The 23,417-nt window shown below is 36.7% G+C and overlaps 2 protein-coding genes across 2 annotated transcripts in view; one reads left to right on the forward strand and one right to left on the reverse strand.

Annotated features, from left to right (window-relative positions):
* Positions 1-1,278, reverse strand: part of LOC311083791 (zona pellucida sperm-binding protein 3-like) — a gene marked incomplete at its 5' end in the record, with an annotated part of 67,533 nt that extends 66,255 nt beyond the window's left edge. The window contains one exon of the mRNA XM_084115535.1: positions 880-1,278. Coding sequence (XP_083971661.1) covers positions 880-1,278 — 399 coding nt within the window. The remainder of the gene's footprint in view (positions 1-879) is intronic.
* Positions 1,279-2,375: 1,097 nt separating this feature from the next.
* Positions 2,376-23,417, forward strand: part of taf6 (TAF6 RNA polymerase II, TATA box binding protein (TBP)-associated factor) — a 40,705-nt gene continuing 19,663 nt past the window's right edge. Inside the window, exons 1-8 of the mRNA XM_084113727.1 lie at positions 2,376-2,818; positions 4,149-4,312; positions 7,431-7,517; positions 7,662-7,815; positions 8,359-8,415; positions 15,357-15,476; positions 17,018-17,133; positions 17,507-17,584. Coding sequence (XP_083969853.1) covers positions 4,157-4,312; positions 7,431-7,517; positions 7,662-7,815; positions 8,359-8,415; positions 15,357-15,476; positions 17,018-17,133; positions 17,507-17,584 — 768 coding nt within the window. The 5' untranslated portion in view covers positions 2,376-2,818; positions 4,149-4,156. The remainder of the gene's footprint in view (positions 2,819-4,148; positions 4,313-7,430; positions 7,518-7,661; positions 7,816-8,358; positions 8,416-15,356; positions 15,477-17,017; positions 17,134-17,506; positions 17,585-23,417) is intronic.

Below are 23,417 nucleotides of genomic sequence, written 5' to 3' on the forward strand. Positions count from 1 at the left end.
TATCATGAGGATTGTAATGTTTAAACCAGATGTCTTAACAAATGTCAGTCGACCGGGAAGATTTTAAAACGAGCCGTTCATTCATAAATACGCAAGATCGCTGTGAAAATAAAACCGGAAGTCAAAAGACAACGAGCGCAGCGCTGAAAAGGGGCGGGGCTACATAAGGTCTGTAGTGCACTCAAATGCCATACACTTGGCTAGGATTAGTGAATTAGTGAACGAGTGAGCGGTTTCTTACACAGCTTAACACATCAGTTTCAGCATCATGGGTAATGTAGTTTTTCACCAGAAATTCCGTTGTTAAACACGATTTAAAGTCCCCGTGAACCGGAAGTTGCAAACGACTTTTCTCCAGTGTTGTGACGTGTTTCCCAGTGAAACGGAATATTGAACAGAGGGCAGGGTTTTACTCTAGCGCTCCTCCTCTCCATCTCTGCTCATAGCAGACTAACGGTTTGAGGGGAGTGGTTAAGCGTTTCCCAACCCAAGTCCTCAGACCTACGTCATCAGGGAAGGTCCTCCAACGCAGAGGGGAGAGGCATTTTCAGATTTTGATTAAAGATTACGAAGCCAAAAATTTTTTTTGTGTGGATTGACTTGCATGGATGAATTGTTCACCACAAAACGATCAATTTAGGCAAACAAAGTAAGTATAGTCAATTTTGATTTCATGTGGACTTTAAAAAAGAACATTCGAAATACGAAAGGCCTTATACGAAAAAACGAAAATTGCAGACTCAGTGTGCAAGGACTACCCTCAAACATACCCAGGTATTTAACATAACCTTCTTTCTGGAATAACCCCCAGATGAAATTGTTCTTAAACAGATTCTGACCCAAAATGAATATCTACAAAAAAGCTTGAATTGCTCATACCCAGTGTTGTGTGCCACAGTCAGTGAGCTCAGCTGCTATGATGTACTCGTTATTGGAGAACGCGGTCACTTTACACGAAGGAGTGAACTGACTGTCGGCACCAAGCCGCAGCTCTGAAGCATCCACAGGTAAATCAACGTCAAAGAGGTCAACCTTAACCGCGATCTCCATGTAATTCTCGTGGCAAATCACGGCTACGGTTTTGACACGTGTGATCTGTCTGCTGGGCAAATCTTTTGCTTGATTCCAGAGGTGCTTGATTGGGAACGGTTCCCTCGTTTGCGACCGACCGGATGGATAGGGTATCGGAGGGTTAGAGCTCAGTTGAGAGGTCCTTACATCACTAAACTCTGCTGTCAAAGTCAGGATCAAGAGATGCAAGATTAAACTTTCCGTCATCGTCCTCAATTAATTTAGTGAGCCAAACCTGCAAGCTAACCCGCATCACCTAGCAGGCATCCGGTCCACTTCCGCTTCTTTAAATGGACAATTAACTAATTTTTGTATGAGTTACATAATCACGGGTTAATTAGGCGTTGCAATAATTAAAGTGACGAGAAAACAACCCCTCCCACTTGTGCAAAAAAAGTCTAGAGAAAATTCACTTTGAAAAATGTCAGCTGAGCTGAATAATAAAAACATTTAATTATGTATTCACATCCTCCTTTTTTTTTTTTTTTTTTACATCATTTCTCCCCTAACCCCCACCCAAATTATGTAGTTGATATGTTTTGTTGATTTGATACCTCTGTTCTGTTTACACTTGTGATTTTGACCAGTAATAATTTAGAAACACTACTGTAATGATCTTGTTTGAGAAACATCTTTTCACATTCTTCGCTTTAATTTTGCAACAACAAATATTTCAACAAGTGAATACTAATATAAATAATTGATCTAAAATGAAATATTATTACACTTGGGGGAAATGGCTATTGATTATTTGTAGGCATTTGTAGATGTTGATAGCGGTAATCATAGTTATATATACGTAGATTCCTCATTCGACAGCTCCCGATACTTATGCGCGCCCGCCATCTTGCAACGGTCAGCGTGTCGTCACTCACAATAAGAATCAATTATGCCACATCATTGCGCAGATTCTTATTGTGAAACCGCCAAGATTTAAATTCCCAAAGAAATGGGATAATCTTCCGCAGGTGGTAATGTGTTGGTTTGTGTTTTTATATGTATTAAATTCATATTACATGTTTTTAACAATTTAATTGTAATGTTTTTACTTTTACTATGGTAACTTAGTATTGTCAGCTGACGCCTTTGTCTTGTTGCATTGTGTTGGTTTAGCTAAATCATCTGCTGAACTATATTTAATATACAGATATTCTATCCATACATGCGTCTAACTACGGTATACTGACGCTCTGTCAACTTGCTCTCGAATGTCCATGGACTGCTCCAATATGGCGGACGGCTTATGTATAGTGGCCCATTGAAACGACCGCTAATGAGGTATCTAGGTGTATATAATCTATGGCAGCAATCTTCGACAGACTGGCTAGCGGATGAACGAACCAATCGATATCATGAAAGATGCATAAAAATATAACCTATATACGTTGTTGTTTTTTTGAATAAAATATTAGCCATAGTTGTTAGTAAATCGTTTGTCAGCTTCTTTACAAAGTTTATTAAATGACATGATGCTAAAATGTGTTTTTTTTGTAAAAACGTGTATATGGGATTACGTTTCGATCCTTCATTCGCACTCTCAGGACCTTTCAGCAAATTCAAAATGGCGGAATTTCAGAAAAATGATTCGGAGCTAAACAGGATATACCAAGTATAAATATAAAATTAAATACTGGGGGAAAATAAACAATTAGCTGCACGACCACAAAGTGAGCAGTTATCAATAACGGATTTGCTTTTTTTAAATTGGTTTTAATCGTTTTAACATTGCAGCATCATCTTTTTAAAGGTAAGAACGACATGCAGTTCAGTTTTGCTTTTTGTGCAATTTTATTACAGGAAAATGACTATGATTAACCTCAGTTGTATATAAATAATGGGCCTAATGAGTTTTAAGACGCTTGAATATGTGCATAAAAAACTTTTTGACAGCGTAGTATATCAGTATTTGAGTACTCAATCCCGCATTAAGTTTGCTTAAAAATGTGTTTGAAAACTCATGAACTCGTTTTAGATGAATAAACTTTTCCGATCGTCAGGAAATATTTTCTGTAGCACAATGAAATCTGACAGACCTTTATAAGAGTTGAACATTGGAAGAGGTGTTGATGCTGCTTGATGCATTACGGAGAAGGGGTGTTTTGGATTCCTGTAAAACAAATAACTAAGCTAACCAATAACTAGATATTAGACCCGTAGTTCTTCTCAGTTGGACTCTAATGATTTTTAATTGGATATAATGCTCTGGAAAAACTCAATATTCTAGTTATAAACTTTTTTGTTATATTTTCAAATAATTGTTATTGATTTTTTTTTTTTTTTTTTTTTAAATGCATGGATCATTAAATTTGATTATTTGTAATATATTTGCTTCATAATCTGCCACCAGTTACACTCCACTGTGAATATCTGTTTTGGCATCAGCCATAAAAGATTCATATCAGTAGACTACACCTAAGGAATAACTTGCTAGCAACTTGATTCCAGTTTCTATATATGACCTTTGTGAACAAATGTACAAATCATTTACCCATAAACCTGTGGCCAAGTAATACACAATGAAATATAGCACTCAATAAATCAACAATATGTGAATTCACATTGTAATGGAAAATTGAATATATACAACTTTTTTTTTAGAAAATAACTTTTTTTTAAATGAAATATTATTTAAAAGTATTTGAACTAGTTTTTTTTTTTTAAGTTGTGATAATAGATATATAATAGATGTTAAAAGATGCAGCTATATAACTCCATGGCAACTATACATTCATTAACATAAATGTGCTGTAAGAGATGGCATTAATTATAAATGTAATACATTTTTAAAAACTTATTTATGCCTTCAAGACTATTAGAAGTTGTTTCTAGAAAAAAATAGAAAGCCAAAACAATCTCTGTTACTTTAACTTCCTATTATCACTGTAAAGCTGCTTTGAAACAATCTGTATTGTTAAAAGCGCTGTATAAACGAAGGTAACTTGACTTGGCAGACCATTCTTAAAGTTATCTATTTCTGTTGCCAGTGGAAATGGATTGAAAGAGCTTTATTAACTGATGATGATGACATTGAAATTTGAATATATCTGATTTATTTTGTTGTTGTTTTTCTGCCATAGAGTGAGACATGGCAGAGGAGCGCAGACAGAAGCTGTGTTCAGTGATCCTCCCTACTGAATCCATGAAGGCAATGGCGGAGTCAGTGGGTGTGGGCTCACTGCAGGAAGACAGCTGTCTGGCCCTCAGCGAAGAGGTTAGCTACAGGATTAAAGAGATTGCACAGGTATTTACAATTGCAATTAACAATTTTGTTTATACTTGCAGTGTAAGCTTATACATAAATAAACATGTAGAAAGTATGATTTTCATTAAGGTTTTAAGAACAAACATTGTGCACAGTACACAGACATGAATATTTAAAATGTTTATATATTAGGCCTACATGTTGGTATTTTTCCTCCCTTTTTGGTCCAATTAAATTACCAGGGTAATATAATATAAAATCTTTGTGATGTAAAAAATTAAACAACTTTTGCACGTTTAATGTAAAAATTACAAACTATGCAATGCAACTGAAAACCAAAATGAGAAATTTCAAGAATAAAAAAACAACAACTTGGAATTACAGATGCACCAATACCATTTTTCATAACTGATCCAATTCTGAACTTGAACTAAGTATGTGCTAGCCAGATACTGTTACTGTTGTGGATGTGCTCTTCCCATTACAACGTGCTGAAACACAGGCAATTAAAGCACAAGGAATTCTCAGCATTCTATAGTGTTCTCTTTATAATGTTATGTATATGCCAGATTGGTGCTGCACATCTGTATTTTCATATACTTTTAGCAAGTGATCCCTGCTCGTTTTCGAAGCCACAACGAGAATTTTGATTGATGCTTGGGATACACTAGACGAGATTTTAAAACTATGGGAGACCACAGACATAAGGGCAGTTTCAACTGATTTTTAGCATTATAATCCTCAGAATGCACATACTACAAGATTCGTTCAGACCGCGAGACCACACACCTGACGATTGTGTGTACGTGCTAACGCCCAACACCATGCAGGACCAATAAGTTCAAACCCAGTAGCCTTTTATAAACAGATTTCCTCTAATAAAAGTAAGTTGGCACGTTAAGGTGTTGTTCGTTACCACGGCAACCACTGGCTGGTAAAAAAAGAATCGCAAGAAAAGCCTGACGTGTACTAACAACTATACATTATTTAAAGGTGCAATATGTGATTCTGTACAGAATTTTTTTTTTTTTTTTTTTTTGTTATGCTGGTTGAAAGTCTCCTCATATCCTCAATCACTATGTTAAGCGGTCTAAATGTATTTTTATAAATATATATCATCTGTGGAGGGCATAGGACCATAAAATGTATGTTCAATCATTTCCTTCGGTCTATTCGATACCATGTGTTCCCTGTCAGTCAACGTGTGTTTGCGTATCATTGCGCAGCCTGTTCACGCAGGCATCATACGTCATCAGCATGGTCACGTACGCTGTGCAGACAGAGTGAGAATGGCAGGCAAACACCCTAACTTTCCTTCTGAACCGACAACAAGTGGCAAGTATCTACATTTCAAGTTTGACAGCACTGACTTTGTCCTATGCAGATAATTCAGTGAAATTCAACTGTATTGCCGCTATGTCCTGAAATCGCATATTAATAAATCTGAAATAGAGGGCATTCTTTCCTTTATGTCAACAGGTCAACTTCTGAACTGTCATTTCACAATCACATACTTATGTATGCAAGCAAGCCCTTCTTTCCCCTCACTGTACTGTAAAGTGTTCACACCTGTAAATAACACATGATGTAATCCAATAACGTTGTCTCTGGTCGTCTCGCTTCTGATCTGTGTGCGTTCATGTGTTTTGGATGAGGCATGGCTTTGGACGGCGATTTGCAGGGAGGGTTGGACCGTGTGCTTTCAATGCTAGTAGACTAGGTTAGCATTTCCCAGATCACCTATTGCACCTTTAAGCGTATTCTCATTGGATGTTGATATAGCAACTGTTCAAGTGGGAATTAAGTTTCATTCATAATGTTTAATTCATTTATTAATTTCAAGATGTAGCATTAACATGATGGTAATTTAAACGTAGGCTTTGAAAAAAAAAAAAAAGTAAAAAATACAGCGAAACATTTAATGTGCAAAAAAGAAAGAATTGTAAACGACTAGTAGAGTCGACTAGCAGCAGCAGTATCATTTAATCGACTAGTCGGCTAGTCTTGCACATCCCCACTGATTTAGAGGGTTAATAATTTTAAATAATTAAATAATTTTAGAGCTCTATGGATTCCTTCATTCCATATTTTCATCATTTGTTTGAAAAATATATATATTATACATTAAAGGGATAGTTCACCCAAAAATTTAAATTCTGTCATTATTTACTCACCCTCGAGTTGTTCCAAACTTGTATGAACTACTTTCTTCTGCTGAACACAAAAGAAGATATTTATATTAAAGAATGTCGTAATCAAACATTTGATGGACCCCATTGACTCCCATAGTATTTTTTTTTCTACTATACATATAGACCAGGGATGGGCAACTTCGGTCCTGGAGGGCCACTGTCCTACAGAGTTTAGCTTCAACCCTAATCAAACACACCTGAACAAGCTAATCAAGGTCTTCAGGATTACTAGAAAATTACAGGCAGGTGATTTTTTCAGGGTTGGAGCTAAACTCTGTAGGATAGTGGCCCTCCAGGACCGAAGTTGCCCATCCCTGATATAGACCTTATGCACCAGAGAAACGAGGGCGCCGCCATCTTTAGAATATTGTCTTTTAACTTCCGTTTTTGCGGTCGCTCTGTGTATTTCTATGGCATTGCTGTCCCGAAGTAATTAGCTTTTGAAGTGGATTTACTTAATGTGAAGTTAACGAAAGTTATCATGAGGACTGTAATGTTTAAAGCAGATGACTTAAATGTCAGTCGACCGGGAATATTTTAAAACGAGCCGTTCATTAATAAACACACAAAATCGCTGTGAAAATACAGACCGGAAGTCAAAAGACAACGAGCGCAGCGCTGAAAAGGGGCGGGGCTACATAAGGTCTATATATATAATAATGATTATTAGTGTTTAAATTGTAAAATTGACCCTGTGGACCCCCCTTAGAGGGTTCGAGGCTCACCGAACATTGTCTCCAAAATTTTGTGGAAAATACTATATTTGTTTCAATCACCCTTATTTGAAATATGCAGATTGAATCTAACATTTATTTTCCTTTTAGATCAAATGATCATATGATAGCTGGTTATAATAATCAGGTGATAGTGTAATTGTTTGCAGCAATGTGCATTCATTTCCATTTGAGAGATTACACAGAAAAGCTGAAGGTGTTGTTTAAGTGTTGATGTGATATCTTCCACAGGATGCACTAAAGTTTATGCACCATGGGAAGAGACGCAAACTTATGACTGGTGACATTGACCATGCTCTTAAACTAAAAAACGTGGAGGTAAGAAAACTGAAATGAAGTGAGAGTCATTTGTTTCCTCTGTCTAACTCTTGCTTGGTGAACTACAACATTCAGTACCCTTTACAAATTATTTCTCCTATGTAAAGCAAGTTTTTTTTCTTTAATTGTACTTGTCTCCTTTAGCCACTGTATGGATTCCAGTCTCAAGAGTTCATCCCATTTCGCTTTGCAAGTGGAGGCGGCAGAGAATTGCACTTTTATGAAGAAAAGGAAGTGGATCTTAGTGACATCATCAACACACCCCTCCCTCGAGTTCCTCTTGATGTTTCACTCAAAGGTAATTAATGAGCATTCCTCATATGAAACTATTTAGATGCAAACTCTATACCAAACCTAGTGAGTTACTTACTTGTATAGCATTATAGATACTGTCCTGACTTAAAAGCTGTCCCAAAAGGAGCAGCATAAGTTTTCTTGCCTTTTAGAATACCTTGTTTTTTCTAAATACTAAAGTAGCATCAAATGTGTCCTTCCCAGAATGCATTGTAAGTGAGCTCAGTGAAAAAGGTTTCAAGATAGTAGATGAGTGGAAAATTAAATATATTTTTTTAATTAAATGCTGAAAATCTAATTAAAAATAGACTATTTAGCCCATTATTTATTTTGCTGTTTACTTTTGTTTATTACAAGTGTTTATAATGAGCATTGTATTGTTAGCTTAGCAACATGCTAACATCAGACTGAATCAGCGAGTCAAGTCTCCAATGTGCTTTGTGTGAGGAGCACTATTTGCATGCTACGTTTGTTGTCTGTGAATGACATTGCTTCCCACATTAACAAAAAAAAAAGAAGAAAAAAGCCTGTCGTCTCTGTCTTTCAGCTCACTGGTTAAGCATTGATGGTGTCCAGCCTGCAATACCAGAGAACCCACCTCCAGGTAAGAGTTTTCAGCCCTTTCTTTAATTTACATTATGTTGGTATAGAGCAGGGATAGGCAACTCCAGTCCTGGAGGGCCACTATCCTGCAGAGTTTAGCTTCAGCCCTCATAAAAACTCACCTGCCTGTATCTATCTAGTAATCCCGAAAACACTGATTGCCTTGTTCAGGTGTGTTTAATTAGGGTTGGAGCTAAACTCTGCAGGACAGTGGCCCTCCAGGACCGGAGTTGCCTATCCCTGGTATAGAGTAAGGGAATTTGTTTGGATTATTGTACTGCAATAAAGATAAAGCTCATATTAAAACCACACTATTATTGCAGTATAAATGTATTCTGTGTTTATTGATCAACAGGAAAATAAAGATTCAATGATTCAAACAGAATTCAGTGCACCTGTAAAGCAGCTCTAAAAAGCTGAAGTCAGTTCAGTGTTGATTCAGTTCCGTTGTAGAGATCATCAATTGTTAAATTACCGTATTTTCCGGACTATAAGTCGCATTTATTTAGAAATTTATTTCACAAAATCCAAGACCAAGAACAGACATTTAATCTGGAAAGGCAAGTTATTTAACTACACAGTAGCACACAGAACAACAGGCTGAGTAGGTGTCCGGTATGTTAACGCAACACATTAACAGTTATTCAGCTACACAATAGCATAAAGAACATACACCTGGGAGGCTGAATAGGCTAAATTAACATAAGCCAGGGAGTCCAACAAGCAAGTTACCAGTAAACAAGTTCACCAAGCTCCCGCGATCTCATTCCACATCACTGAATCCATTGAATTTTCTTCATATGGTGTCGCTTCTGAATAACTCCGCCAAATAGAGCACCCTCTCGCGGCTGTAGACGGTAATGTTTTCTCTTGGTTCATCTCAGTCTGAATTAATTTTGATATATAAGTCGCACCTGAATATAAGTCGCAGGACCAGCCAAACTATGAAAAAATGTGCGACTTATAGTCCAGAAAATACGGTAGTTCAATCGGGCTATAAAGACGCTCTGCAGGAACCAGTGATGTTATTGTCCAGCTCAGTTCAGTTCTCATCAAATAGTGTCAGTGAGTGTAGTCAGATCAATAATATTGTTGAATATCTTGCATAAATACTGGTAACTAGTGTTGTCAAAGTACCGGTACTTCGGTACCAAGTCGGTACTGAAAATGTGACGATACCAGCATTTCTGTAGTACCGGGTATATTTGGTACCCACTAATAGGCAGCTGCTTTAAGTCGCTTCCATGTTTTTATCTAAGCGCGGGGCTCCAGACTAACTTTTTTACTTGGAGCACTGTCTGTAGCCGATATATACCACGATATAGTGTGTGTGTGTGTGTGTATATATATATATAAAAATAGTCACACTCAGGACCTTCGGGTCAAAAATGACCCCCATAGGAAATGAATGGGAAATTGGCAAAAATATGAAAATACAGAGGTTTTTTTGTGCGTACAATCTACAAATCAGCCACGATAACACAAAATAGGTATCATTTTAAAGCTTAGAATCTCAGTTTTTTAGTGCATCTAATCACTTTGATGAACTCCTAAAGAGTGCTGAGTGTTACCCCCGCATTCGCCACCTAGCTGCGAAAAATATAATCATAATATTTAAAAAAAATATATTACATTGATCAACTTAAAATAGGTGTCATTTGAAAGCTTAGAGTCTGAAATTTACAATGAATGTAGCCAATTTGATAAACTCCTATGTAGTGCTGAGTTATGTGCTGATAAATAGAAAAAAAAATGTTTTCATAATGTATTATATATGAATGAATATTTAACTACTTTTTTGTACTACATACAGCAATATGTCAAATACATCACACAGCTCAGATAGTCCTGTGTCATATGTCATTTGAAAGGTCTCGATGAGTAGAATACAACAAGCATAAGTGTTTCAGGCTTTTTACTAAACTTAAGCAAGGTTTTTGTAAAAGACGCCCCTCAAGAGACCCATGTATGGATACTGAATTTTAGACACATTTCCGCTCGTAACTTTATGAAACATGCTCCGATTGTGGAAAATGACACATCATTATTTACAGCAGATGCTTACAATTAAAATGAGTCCAAACTCAACATAATCCATCACTCAGAACTAAAGATATTCCTCATGGAGTTCTAATACACAAAAAATCCACAGAAGCACGTAGCCAAGCAAGGTAGCTTAGACTTGGCCTTTTTATTCGTATCTTCATGAAACATACATCGATCATGAAAAGTTACACACCGTTATTTACAGCAGGAGCTCACGATTAAAAAGCCATATAAAACACACATATATATATATATATATATATATATATATATATATATATATATATATATATATATATATATATATATATATATAATCAATATATTCCATCAATCAGATCTAAAGATATTCCTCATGGCGTTCTAACAAAAAATACCTCAGACGCACCTATCCTAGTATATACTCATAAAGCACTCGCGTTTGGTTTTCACTTATAACTTCACGAAGCATGCACAGATCGTAGAAAAATGCACATCATTATTTTCAGCAGACTCGCACGATTAAAAAGAGCCCAAACTCAGCAAAATCCATCACTCAGATCTAAAGATATTCCTCATGGCGTTTTAACACAAAAAATACCACAGACGCACCAAGGAAGTAGCAATAGCAGTGATGCTATGTTGTTTTGATGTGACGTTTCAGCACATAACTCAAAGAAACATGCATGGATTGTGAGAAATCGAACATTTTTATTGACAGCAGATTCTTACGATTACAAAGAGCCCAAACACAACATAATCCATCGCTTTGATCACAAGATATTCCTCACGAAGTTATGCATACTTGGCTAAAAAACAAGTCTCTCATCTTTCCGGGGTGCAAAGTCTTTTCCAATTTTCCAGGAAACGTCCGTGCTCGTTTTCAAACGTGGAATAACACAAAATATATATCATCTTAAAGCTTAGAATCTCAGCTTTTTAAAGCATCTAACCACTTCGATCAACTATGAAAGACAGCTGACTAGTCGCTCTAAACCGGAGTGTACCGCCCGCAGGCGCCACCTAGCTGCGAAAATATTCATTATTATATTTTTCAAAAATATTGCCTTGATTAAAACAAAAATGGTGTCATTTGAAAGCTTAGAGTCTGATCTTTACAGTGAATGTAAATTTGATTGAATTTGAAAAACTCCTAAGTATTGCTGAGTTATTTGCTGATAAATAGAATATTTTTTTTCATAATCTATAAAATACTTTTTTGTACTATGTACTGCAATGTGTCAAAAACATCATACATCTCATGAAACATTCAAAAATCGTTGAAAATGGCACTTCATTTTTTACAGCATATTATTACAATTAAAATGAGCCCAAAATGAACTTAATCTATTGCTTTTATGACAAGATATTCTTCATGGTGAAACAATATAAAAAATGCCCATGAGGGGGCGTCAAAGACTGAACAATTTGGTTCCAAATGCTGTAACTTTTGATTGCTTTATCCAATCACCACAATATTTTATCCAGATGCAGCTCATATGTAGAGGGACTTCCCCCCAAAAAATTTTTTCCTCCTACCGTATTTCCTTCCTGAGTTATTCCATGTCAAATAAGAAATATATGCATTATCATTATAAAAATTATATATACAGTGAGGAAAATAAGTATTTGAACACCCTGCTATTTTGCAAGTTCTCCCACTTGGAAATCATGGAGGGGTCTGAAATTGTCATCGTAGGTGCATGTCCACTGTGAGAGACATAATCTAAAACAAAAAATCCAGAAATCACAATATATGATTTTTTAACTATTTATTTGTATGATACAGCTGCAAATAAGTATTTGAACACCTGTCTATCAGCTAGAATTCGGACCCTCAAAGACCTGTTAGTCTGCCTTTAAAATGTCCACCTCCACTCCATTTATTATCCTAAATTAGATGCACCTGTTTGAGGTCGTTAGCTGCATAAAGACACCTGTCCACCCCATACAATCAGTAAGAATCCAACTACTAACATGGCCAAGACCAAAGAGCTGTCCAAAGACTCTAGAGACAAAATTGTACACCTCCACAAGGCTGGAAAGGGCTACGGGGAAATTGCCAAGCAGCTTGGTGAAAAAAGGTCCACTGTTGGAGCAATCATTAGAAAATGGAAGAAGCTAAAGATGACTGTCAATCTCCCTCGGACTGGGGCTCCATGCAAGATCTCACCTCGTGGGGTCTCAATGATCCCAAGAAAGGTGAGAAATCAGCCCAGAACTACACGGGAGGAGCTGGTCAATGACCTGAAAAGAGCTGGGACCACCGTTTCCAAGGTTACTGTTGGTAATACACTAAGACGTCATGGTTTGAAATCATGCATGGCACGGAAGGTTCCCCTGCTTAAACCAGCACATGTCTTAAGGCCCGTCTTAAGTTTGCCAATGACCATTTGGATGATCCAGAGGAGTCATGGGAGAAAGTCATGTGGTCAGATGAGACCAAAATAGAACTTTTTGGTCATAATTCCACTAAACGTGTTTGGAGGAAGAAGAATGATGAAGTACCATCCCAAGAACACCATCCCTACTGTGAAGCATGGGGGTGGTAGCATCATGCTTTGGGGGTGTTTTTCTGCACATGGGACAGGGCGACTGCACTGTATTAAGGAGAGGATGACCGGGGCCATGTATTGCGAGATTTTGGGGAACAACCTCCTTCCCTCAGTTAGAGCATTGAAGATGGGTCGAGGCTGGGTCTTCCAACATGACAATGACCCGAAGCACACAGCCAGGATAACCAAGGAGTGGCTCTGTAAGAAGCATATCAAGGTTCTGGCGTGGCCTAGCCAGTCTCCAGACCTAAACCCAATAGAGAATTTTTGGAGGGAGCTCAAACTCCGTGTTTCTCAGCGACAGCCCAGAAACCTGACTGATCTAGAGAAGATCTGTGTGGAGGAGTGGGCCAAAATCCCTCCTGCAGTGTGTGCAAACCTGGTGAAAAACTACAGGAAACGTTTGACCTCTGTAATTGCAAACAAAGGCTACTGTACCAAATATTAACATTGATTTTCTCAGGTGTTCAAATACTTATTTGCAGCTGTATCATACAAATAAATAGTTAAAAAATCATACATTGTGATTTCTGGATTTTTTTTTTTAGATTATGTCTCTCACAGTGGACATGCACCTACGATGACAATTTCAGACCCCTCCATGATTTCTAAGTGGGAGAACTTGCAAAATAGCAGGGTGTTCAAATACTTATTTTCCTCACTGTATTTCTTGTCTTTTATCAGCAGTTTCTCAGCAGGAGAATGTCCAAATGTAATGTAATTTATATTTTCAAAAAATTTGAAAAGTGTTCTTTCAAACGATACCTACCTTTTGACTCTCCTTGCTACAGTTTTGAAGTTATGAGTCTTTAGTTTTGTGTATGTCACTCAGAAAACTAATTTTTTTTTATTGCCTTCCAAATGTGTGAGGACTAAACAAAAAGGCTACCTTTGTTCCAAATGCTGTAACTTTTGAGTACTTCACCACAAAATTTTATCCAGATGCAGCTCACATTTAGGGAAACTTCCCCAAAAATGATACCTACCTTTTGACTCTCCTTGCTACAGTTTTGGAGTTATGAGTCTTTAGTTTTGTGTGTGTCACTCAGACAAAACTCTAAAAATGCCTTAGTTTTTTGTTCATAATTGCTGTTGCCAATTTTGAATAAGAGTTACTGTTCATTGAATTGTACAAAAAATAATTTTAATGAAACTGTTTATTATAAAAGGTTAATAAAAAAATGTTATGACTGAAAGAATTGCATTTTTATTAAGTTAGAATTAAAACAATGGGTAACAAAATGCTTTCCATTTGTTCTCTTTCTAATGCAATGTTCAGGTTTGACTGTATTATAAAGTAAAACTGGCAATTTCAATTTACCATTTAAACCAACCAAACAAACAAAAAACTTGACAAAAATAGTCTTTGAGAATCTCTTAATATATATTAAAATCCACAACCTGAAAAAAATAGGCAAATATGTGCAAAAACAACTAGAATTCACAAGCCTTTCTACAGAGAGCTGTAAATTCATCTAGTGGTTAAAATATGATATTGCACGATAATTATGCTCACTACATCCACCAGATGGCACCAATCTGACTTCAAAAATTGTTTTCTATAGGCCTAGTCTCTACTTTAACCTGAAATACAACATTAATTAAAAAATAATAAAAAAATAAAATAATACAAATTTTCTATTATATTCAATGGGAAAAAATGGATCATAATTATTGCATAAATATTAATTATTATCATAAAATTCTCTCAAAACACCAAAAACAAAAAAAATATTATTGAACAAAAATAGATTTAATTGATTTTACTGAAAAAAATAATAATCTGAATCCCGCCCTCCGGGTCATTTTTGACCCGAAAGTCCTGAGTGTGAGTCATAAATGAAGTACCCCAGAGGGTTAAATATTTAAACACACACACACACAGAAGCACGAGTGACGCTCGCGCTGTTTTCAGTCTCTGCTGCCTCATGATATGATGATATGATGAAATTCATCTCCATTTTCACTTCATGAACATTTTACCGTTTAATTTGAGAAAAAACTATCGTCATATCATACACATACAGAAACTCAAAGGTCTTCACGGCAACCCGTCAAAATAAAAGTTCAGTTTAACTTGGAAAAATAGTTCCAACAGATTTTGCTGTGGTACCGAAATTGGTACCGAGAAGAACCGTAAAATTTTAATGGTATCGGTACCGACTACTGGAATTTTGGTATTGTGACATCCCTACTGGCAACTAGTTAATACTATTCCTATTAACTAGTATTAACTTACATACTATTTGTGCATTAGACAATATATACTGTGCAAGTTTGCAGTAGTACACTAGTATCCCATTTCTAGCTTATTACATTAAAAATACATGAAATAATTTTGTGATTTCTTTATCCTACTCAGCCCCTAAAGAGCAGCAGAAGGCAGAGTCTACAGAGCCGCTCAAAGCTGTCAAACCTGGACAGGAAGAGGAAGGCTCTATCCAGTCCAAGGGTCAGGGTGCAACCTCTGCTGAAGTCAAAGGTCAGAAATTAGTTAAGTTAAAAAGGTACAGTTGCAATCAGAATTATTGAACCCCCCTGCCCTGCAAGACATTCTGGTAAATTGTATGAAAACACAAGTATAGCATCAGTTAACCATCATAGTAAGTTATTAATAATGTGTGATTCTGAGAACGTTAGGTTGAGTTACTGAGTAAAAATAAAAAATCAAATATGGCTGTAAACATCAATATACAAAATTATTCAACCCCCAAAATCTAATTTTGTAGAGAATTCTTTATAACCTAAAATAAACATCTGACACCTCTTTACTGAAATATTATTCTATTAGAAATATTATGTGTTCAAAAGCTTCCAGCTCACTGATATTCTTTGGTTCCCGCACTGTCACTGCTTTCTTCAAATCTCACCAAAGATTTTCAAGGGAAAAGCTACAGCTTACACATTGAAGTCATCACAAACTTTGACAAAATATCCTGATACTTCAAAGAATCCATTACGCTGGTCACATTGTCGAAATTTTCACTTCCTGCAGCAGCAAAGCACCCTCATAACAAGACTGACCCACCTCCATGTTTGACCTTAATAATTTTGTTTGTGTCTGGTCATAAACCATGCCTTTTTTTGTACCAGACATACTGCTGATTCATGGGTATAGAAAGTTCCAGTTTGGTCTCATCACTCCATAAAACAATCTTCCAGAACTCCACAGGCCTTTCCTAATTCCTTTTAGCATATTCAGGTCAGCCTTTTATGTTCTCTTGTTCATGAGTGGCATTTGTCGAGGTGTCCAGGCATGAAGTCAAGGCTTGTTTAGTTTTCTTAGTCTGCACTGAAATGTTTTCCCTCCTTTTATCAAGTCATCTAGCAAGTCTTTGGGCAAAAAATCTATGCTTTTTTTTTTTTTTTTTTTCTCAGCTGCTCTGATTAAACATCTTATTCCCCTCTATGAAATTGTCTTTTTTCTTCCATGCCCTGGAAGGTTTGCTATGGTACCATACATTTTAAACTTACAAATGATGCTACCAACTGTGTCTCTTGGAACTTTTAGTGTCTTGGAAATGTTCTGTAGCCATAGCTTTCTCACAGCTTGTGTGAGTGCTCTTCATAGCTCTCATAGCTTTTTGTCTTGGCCATATTTGCCAATTAACTTCAGCACATGCAAGAGCTAAATGTATGCATATGTTACAACCAAAGCTAATAAAGTGGTGTAATAGGGTTCCCAAAATCTTAGTTTTGGTTTTACACATTTTTGTACCCTACCATACTAGTAAACGATTTAAAAAAAGCAAAGTTGAATAATTATGACATAGCTGCATTATAAAAAAAACCTAAAAAATATTACATTATATATAGTCATTATAACTATTAATATGCCACTAAAGTGCAATTATTATTATTTTTTTTTTAACTCGGGATCTTTAGAAAAGCTTACATTTTATAAATTGTTACAGTCTCTGTGGGGTTGAAATGATTTTGATTGCAATTGTACATCTGGTGTTAGTTAATTTTATTCTACTGATTTTCCAATCTTACTCACACCATTCACTCATGGTGATTCAGGGAAGGAGAAGATGCGGATGAAGCCGCGTAGCACACATGAGCTCTCTGTGGAACAGCAACTGTACTATAAAGAGATCACTGAAGCCTGTGTGGGATCTTGTGAAGCCAAAAGAGCGGTATGTGTGCAGTGTGTGTGCAGTGTCCACTCCAAAATATTTTTTTCTAAATGGTGGTTAAAGCGAGAAAATTTATCAGCCATTAACTGTATTTTGCATTATTTACCTAAAATGTTTGTCCCTGTAATATTTAGCTGTATTTTGAATATCTTTCTGCATTATGATATACAAGCAAGTTTGACAAAACACCACCTTAAACAAAAACATTGAAACGCATTGTAATTTTATCCTTCAGCCCTGTCATGTTGTCATTTGGTGCTTTGTGATTTTTGTACCCTAAGTGTGCTTGCTTGTAGGCTGTGATCCATTTTTTTCTTTACTTCCACATGTTGTATAAATGTTGCTGTAATTGTTGCTGTAATTATGCCACCAGGAGGCACTGCAGAGTATAGCAACAGACCCTGGGCTGTACCAGATGCTGCCAAGGTTTAGTACCTTCATCTCTGAGGGCGTGAGTACATTCAAGGACCACTTATATCTGCTACAACTGCTTTATTAGCCAGTGTAAAATGGCTACAACCAGTAAAATAGGTGATATGACTTTTAGCTCTCTCATGCAAATACATGCACTAAAACTTTTTAGTTTGATTTAAGTGTTAGTTCAGGCCCAGATACAGAATCAAATCACTGAGAGTGCTTTTGAAATGAGTGAGGGTTGTCTTGCAAAACAGATGTAATGTGTAAGTAAGGCTAATAAGCACCACCATAACAAGAATAGAGATGTACAATTAGAGATTTGCAAGGTTACACTATTTACAAGAAGTTGTTACTTAAAGGTCCCATTGCATGGATTATTTTATTATTTTAGAATGTTTCCTGGGGTGCCCTTATAATGTTAGTATGTTTTTTAGATCAAAAGTTGTTATAATTTAGAAATAAAAGGCATATTTCCTAGCCTGATTTTAGCCTCTGATTTGAACGCTCTGTTTGAAGGGGCGTGTCTGCTTTGAGACTTCAGTGTAAATGCCCACTGCTGTGATTGGCTAACATGCTTGCATATGAAATATCTAGCATTACATGTGGAACTCTCTCGAAAACTTTTACTATTACAGCTATTATACGTTTTTACTATTACAGCTATCGGGATTAACAAATCGTGAAAAGTTTTTTAAGTATTTAGATCTATTCCCATCACATAAAAGGTTGCAGTGATGAGCATTGAGCAGATGACAGTCGGTTGATCACGTGAAAAAAGATCTTATCATTGCAATGCAGTTTCTGTACTCACATTTAATGCTTTCACCAATGCAAACATGAGGTAAGTACAGTAAGAGCTTCGTTGTGCAGTGTAACAGCGTCATTGATTTCATAACGAGTTTTGGCAAGTGTCCAGATAAACTCGCGCTGTGTGATTGACAGCTTGAGCGATTGGAAAGGGATTGTTCTTTGATTGCTTTCTGTATATATTAATCACAGTTTAAGTAAGATTATTTTCATCCTACTAAGAGAAATGATGTGAAGTTGATCGTTTAGTCACTGGCTTGATTTACTGATGCATAAACAGTATTGAACGACTTTGAGAGAAAGATTATCTGTCTGAACTTGAACAATTATACATCAGAAATTCACATAACCCACTGGTTCTTCAGAGGCTCGGATGAAGGAACTAAAAAAATAATTTTGTGTTCATTTTTACATCCAAACACTGAGCAACTGCCATGCTTTGCTCGTTTGCAAGCCATGATGTCTCTCGAGGAAAAACCAATATCGCGCTCGCGCAGCTCATTTTCTCATGGGCGGGCCAAATTCTTTTTGCGGGGAAAGAAGAGAAAGGGGAGGTGACCTTTCCCCTTATGATGACATAAGGGGAAGATTTCTAGATTCGCCTGTTTGAGCTTTCATTTTCTCAAAAATACCCAGGGCTTGGTTTACACCAGGGGTGCCCAACCCTGCTCCTGCCGATCGACTGTCCTGCACAGTTTATCTCCAACCCTAATCAAACACACCTGAAGCAACCAAATAACGTCTTCAAGGATCAATAAATGGATCAACCAAATAACGTCTTTCAAGGATCGCTTGAAAATTAAAGGCAGGTGTGTTTGATTAGGGTTGGAGATGAACTGTGCAGGACAGTCGATCGGCAGGAGCAGGGTTGGGCACCCCTGGTTTACACCCATCAAAACGTCTAGCCACTGGGGGACCATAGGCAGGCTAGGGAAACTCATATTAAGGTTAAAAAAACCTCATAAAGTGAAATTTTCATGCAATGGGACCTTTAAATAATTGCAACACCATTTCAAAAACATTGTATTGGATTGAACGTGCTGCTGGCTTATAGCAAATAGTTGTCATAATCATAAAATACTGAACATTTTTCTATGTATCTATTAGTCTACATTTACATTGCCTAATTTTGACAATTTTTTTTTCCTGTCCATTGCTATAGTTATCACTGTGTTAATCATTACAATTTTGAGAGTACATTTAAATATGGATGTCATTCCCGAAACTTTGCAGTGTGTATGTGACTGTTGGTTCTCTTAGCAGCATGAAAAGCAAAACCTTTATTAAACTTATGAATTATGAATGACTATATGTTCTCTGTGAAAAGTGCTCTGTGAAAGTGCTCTGTGTATACAGTACTCGGCATAAATGAGTACAATGAGTACCCCTGAAATGTAACTAAGTCAGCAGTTACTCTTTACATAGAAGACATATTAGGGTTCTTTGAATATATAATGTTCCAGCAAGTCTGCTTGATTAATTACCAAAGAAGCATGTCAATATTAATCTGTAAAATAAGATTTTCTTATAACAGTGATAAAATGTTGTAGCAAAAATGAATTTGAAATGAAAACCTCCTGAAAGTTTCTACATAAAATTAAATAAAAACTTTCTGGTACAAGTTAAAGGCACAATATGTAAGATTTTTGTATTAAAATATCCCCAAAAAACCCACTAAAACAATGTTATAGATTTTGTTGACCTGTGTATTTACATTATCCTAAATGTTTCCAACAATCACTGCTTTTACGTGCATCCTCATAATGCGATTATAATGGGATTTTGGCAATATTGCGATTAAACTTCACCTCATGTAAACGCAATACTTTGATCAAACCAATGCGATTAAGCTCATAATCGTAATAACCATATTCGCATTAAACTATGTGGATTATGCCGATTTTAATTGCAATAAACAGGCATGTAAGCACCTTAATCTCATTATAACCGCTCTGAACAAAGTGCGCATGTGCTCGGTTACTTCATGAATGAACTCCGTGACATTATTGTGAATTTTTCTCTTCTCCAAATCGACCAAACTCTGTCGCCACAACTCGCTGCGCAGTCTCTGCTCCGTATTTTCATCCAGACAGCACAAAGAACACAACGGCAGTGTGGGCAAACCCGGCATTGCGATGTTCATCACGGCGCCGAATAATATCCATAAAAATTTATTTTGAATTTGATATGAGTAGATTAAACAATGACCGGTAACATGCATACTGTATGCCTATCTGAGTGTGGTATAACCATACTTGATAGCGAATAATCAGAAAATATAAAAAAATTGCATGTAACTGGAGTGAAGAGTTCTGCTCTTGTCATGTAAACATCTTACTGCGATTAAAGGGTTAGTTCAACCAAAAATGAACATTCTCTCATTAATTACTCACCCTCATGTCGTTCGGAACACAAATGAAGATATTTTTGATGAAATCTGAGAGCTTTCTGTCCTTCCATTGACAGCAACATCATTGCAACTTTCAAGGCCCAGAAAGGTGCTAAAAACATTGTTAAAATAGTCCATGTGACTACAGTAGTTCAACCTTAATATTATGAAGCGATAATAATACTTTTTGTGCGAAAACCCCCCCAAAATAACGACTTTATTCAACAATCTCTTCTCTTCCATGTCATTCTACTACGCTGTTGACGTAGTGTAAACAGTGCAGCGCTTCTAGGTTCTACGTCAGAACGACGTAGAATTTTAATTTTTGGGTGAACTAACCCTTTAAGACCTTAATCTGATTATTAGAAATAATCACATCATTGGTGCACATGTAAACTTTGTCAATGGGTCTCATTCACTAAGCATGCATATGCACAAATCTGTGTGTGAAATGTGCATACAAACGATTTTAAGGACAAATCACGATTCACCAAAACTTTCGCAATAAAATGTATTCTAAATTTAGAAAAAAAATATAGGATCGGGCGGGAGCTCGTCTGCAAACAGTGGCAAGTTTTACGAAGGTAACGTAAGGAAGGCTGTAAGGAAAGCGTTTGCGGAAAGCCCTTATATGGATATAGTTTGGGCGTGTTTTATCCAAATGGCTAACCTTGTGCATTCTCATTTAGAATACTCCAAATTCACTAACATCAGAACGATGTTAAGAACAAATTCATGTGCATGCGAATGTGTTGTGAATTAGGCGGAGGTTTTTCGTGAGAAGTTCTCCTGTGCGTACAAATACGAAATAATCCACGCAATTATTAGTGAATGAGACCCAATGTTTAAATCCAGAGAAATCAGCTATTTTAACCAGCGTAACGGCTTGTGTCTTTGTATCGCCTGTCAATGATGTCAATCTCATGTTAATCTAGACTAGAGTACCTATAGAGTAGAATTGCATCCTTCATATCTCCGAATAGCCTTTAGTTTGATCAGATTTATAAAAGACAGATACAGCTGTACCACCTCTTTTGATCTGGATTTCCCCCTTGGGGTTAAAGTGCAATCATGGGGGGATGTGTGTAAAAAAAAAAAAAACACCACAATGAGTGTATTGTGATTGTCAAAACATTTGGTAACTAAACAGAATTTTATTAAGTTTAGTGACAACACAATGTTTACATGGTACAATGACTGGTATGCTACTGTTTTTATTATTGATTGACACAAATTTCACAATTTCAATTCAATTCTTGTGATTTGATTCTGATCTTGATTCAATATTGATTCCTTTGGATAAATATTAGGTACAGTAGATACCTTAATGTGTTTAGTTAATTTTTCTCCCCCAAAAAAATCTCACCTAATGCTGTAAACATACAGAGCCCTGTCAGCTGGTATTAGTATTAAAAGTTAAATAAAGTATAAAAAAGTTACAAGTAAATATAATGCGTTTTTTATAATAACAACGTTATAATATTTTAATGATATAGGTAAAAATATGATAAATATGTAATATAGTTATCATATTTAGCAAAATACTCCTCTCTATAGCAATTTAACGTGCTATGGTCATTAAATGGCTTTCCTGAGGTAAATGTAACGTTACGTGACATAGGGATCTCAGGGATCTGTCACGTCACATTTACAAGCGCCAAAACGGTGTTTATTGTTTGAATTTCATAATTAAATTGACAGAATCTGAGAGCTGAGAATTTGTTTCATATCAGTAGTAACCTTCTATGTCTTGTCTGTCGGTGTCAGTGTCCTCTTTGCTTCGCGATTTTTCTCTGCATGAGAAAATGGATGTGTGGCGTGAGAGCGTGTAAAAAGTAACAATTGCGTGAGTCTCACGGTGAATTTGTGAGAGTTGGCAGCCCTGCAGATTCAGTTTGTAAATGTTTTTGGTGGGTGTGCTTGTGCGGTCTTGTTCATTTGCCTTGTTGTTTGTGTATCTCTATGGCAAACGCTGAGCCCGTTCGGAACTACGGGAGCCCAGAGGGGAGCGTCGGCGGATGTTAAAGAGAAAACCGATTTTCATTCAAACAAGTCGATAATTTTATAGTTAATCGATAAAATCGATTTATATCCCAGCCCTACCGACCGCTCCATCTTTCAGTTTCAAACGATCTGCAAATCCAGCGTTGAACTGGGCCTTGTTTATTGAACATTCGTCACCGAAATGCCGGGAACAAACAAACACACTTGCACAACTCCGTTGCTGCCCCGGAAAAACAAACTGCATCCACTGTTCCCTTACGCCTTGAGAGGGTCTGATTATAATTTAACCAACAGTAATTCTGGATTGCGTCCACCAACAAGTAAATAGGAAATAAGCGAATCAGAACACTGCGCGCCAAACCAGCAGTATGTGCGCAAGCGTGAACCACTAGTGTTTCTGTCTCACTCTCACTCTGGAAGTCTGGATCTGCCACTGCATCACATTTCTCTCTGCGTGGCGTGGAGTGTCCGTTTTTATGTCGGCTCTCATGTTAACTGGTTAGAGCACAATGCCTGCGTGACACACACACTTCTCGAGCCGCGCCGAAACCGCGTGCTAGAAATAGAACCGCAACCGACGCCTATTTTTCACGCGACACGCAAGAGTGTCAAAATAGAAGGCGCAAAAACATATTAATAAATTACATTTTGATGCTTGAAAGTCTCT

Source organism: Abramis brama, assembly GCF_963993115.1.
Source record: "Abramis brama genome assembly, chromosome: 5".
NCBI lineage: Eukaryota > Metazoa > Chordata > Actinopteri > Cypriniformes > Leuciscidae > Abramis > Abramis brama.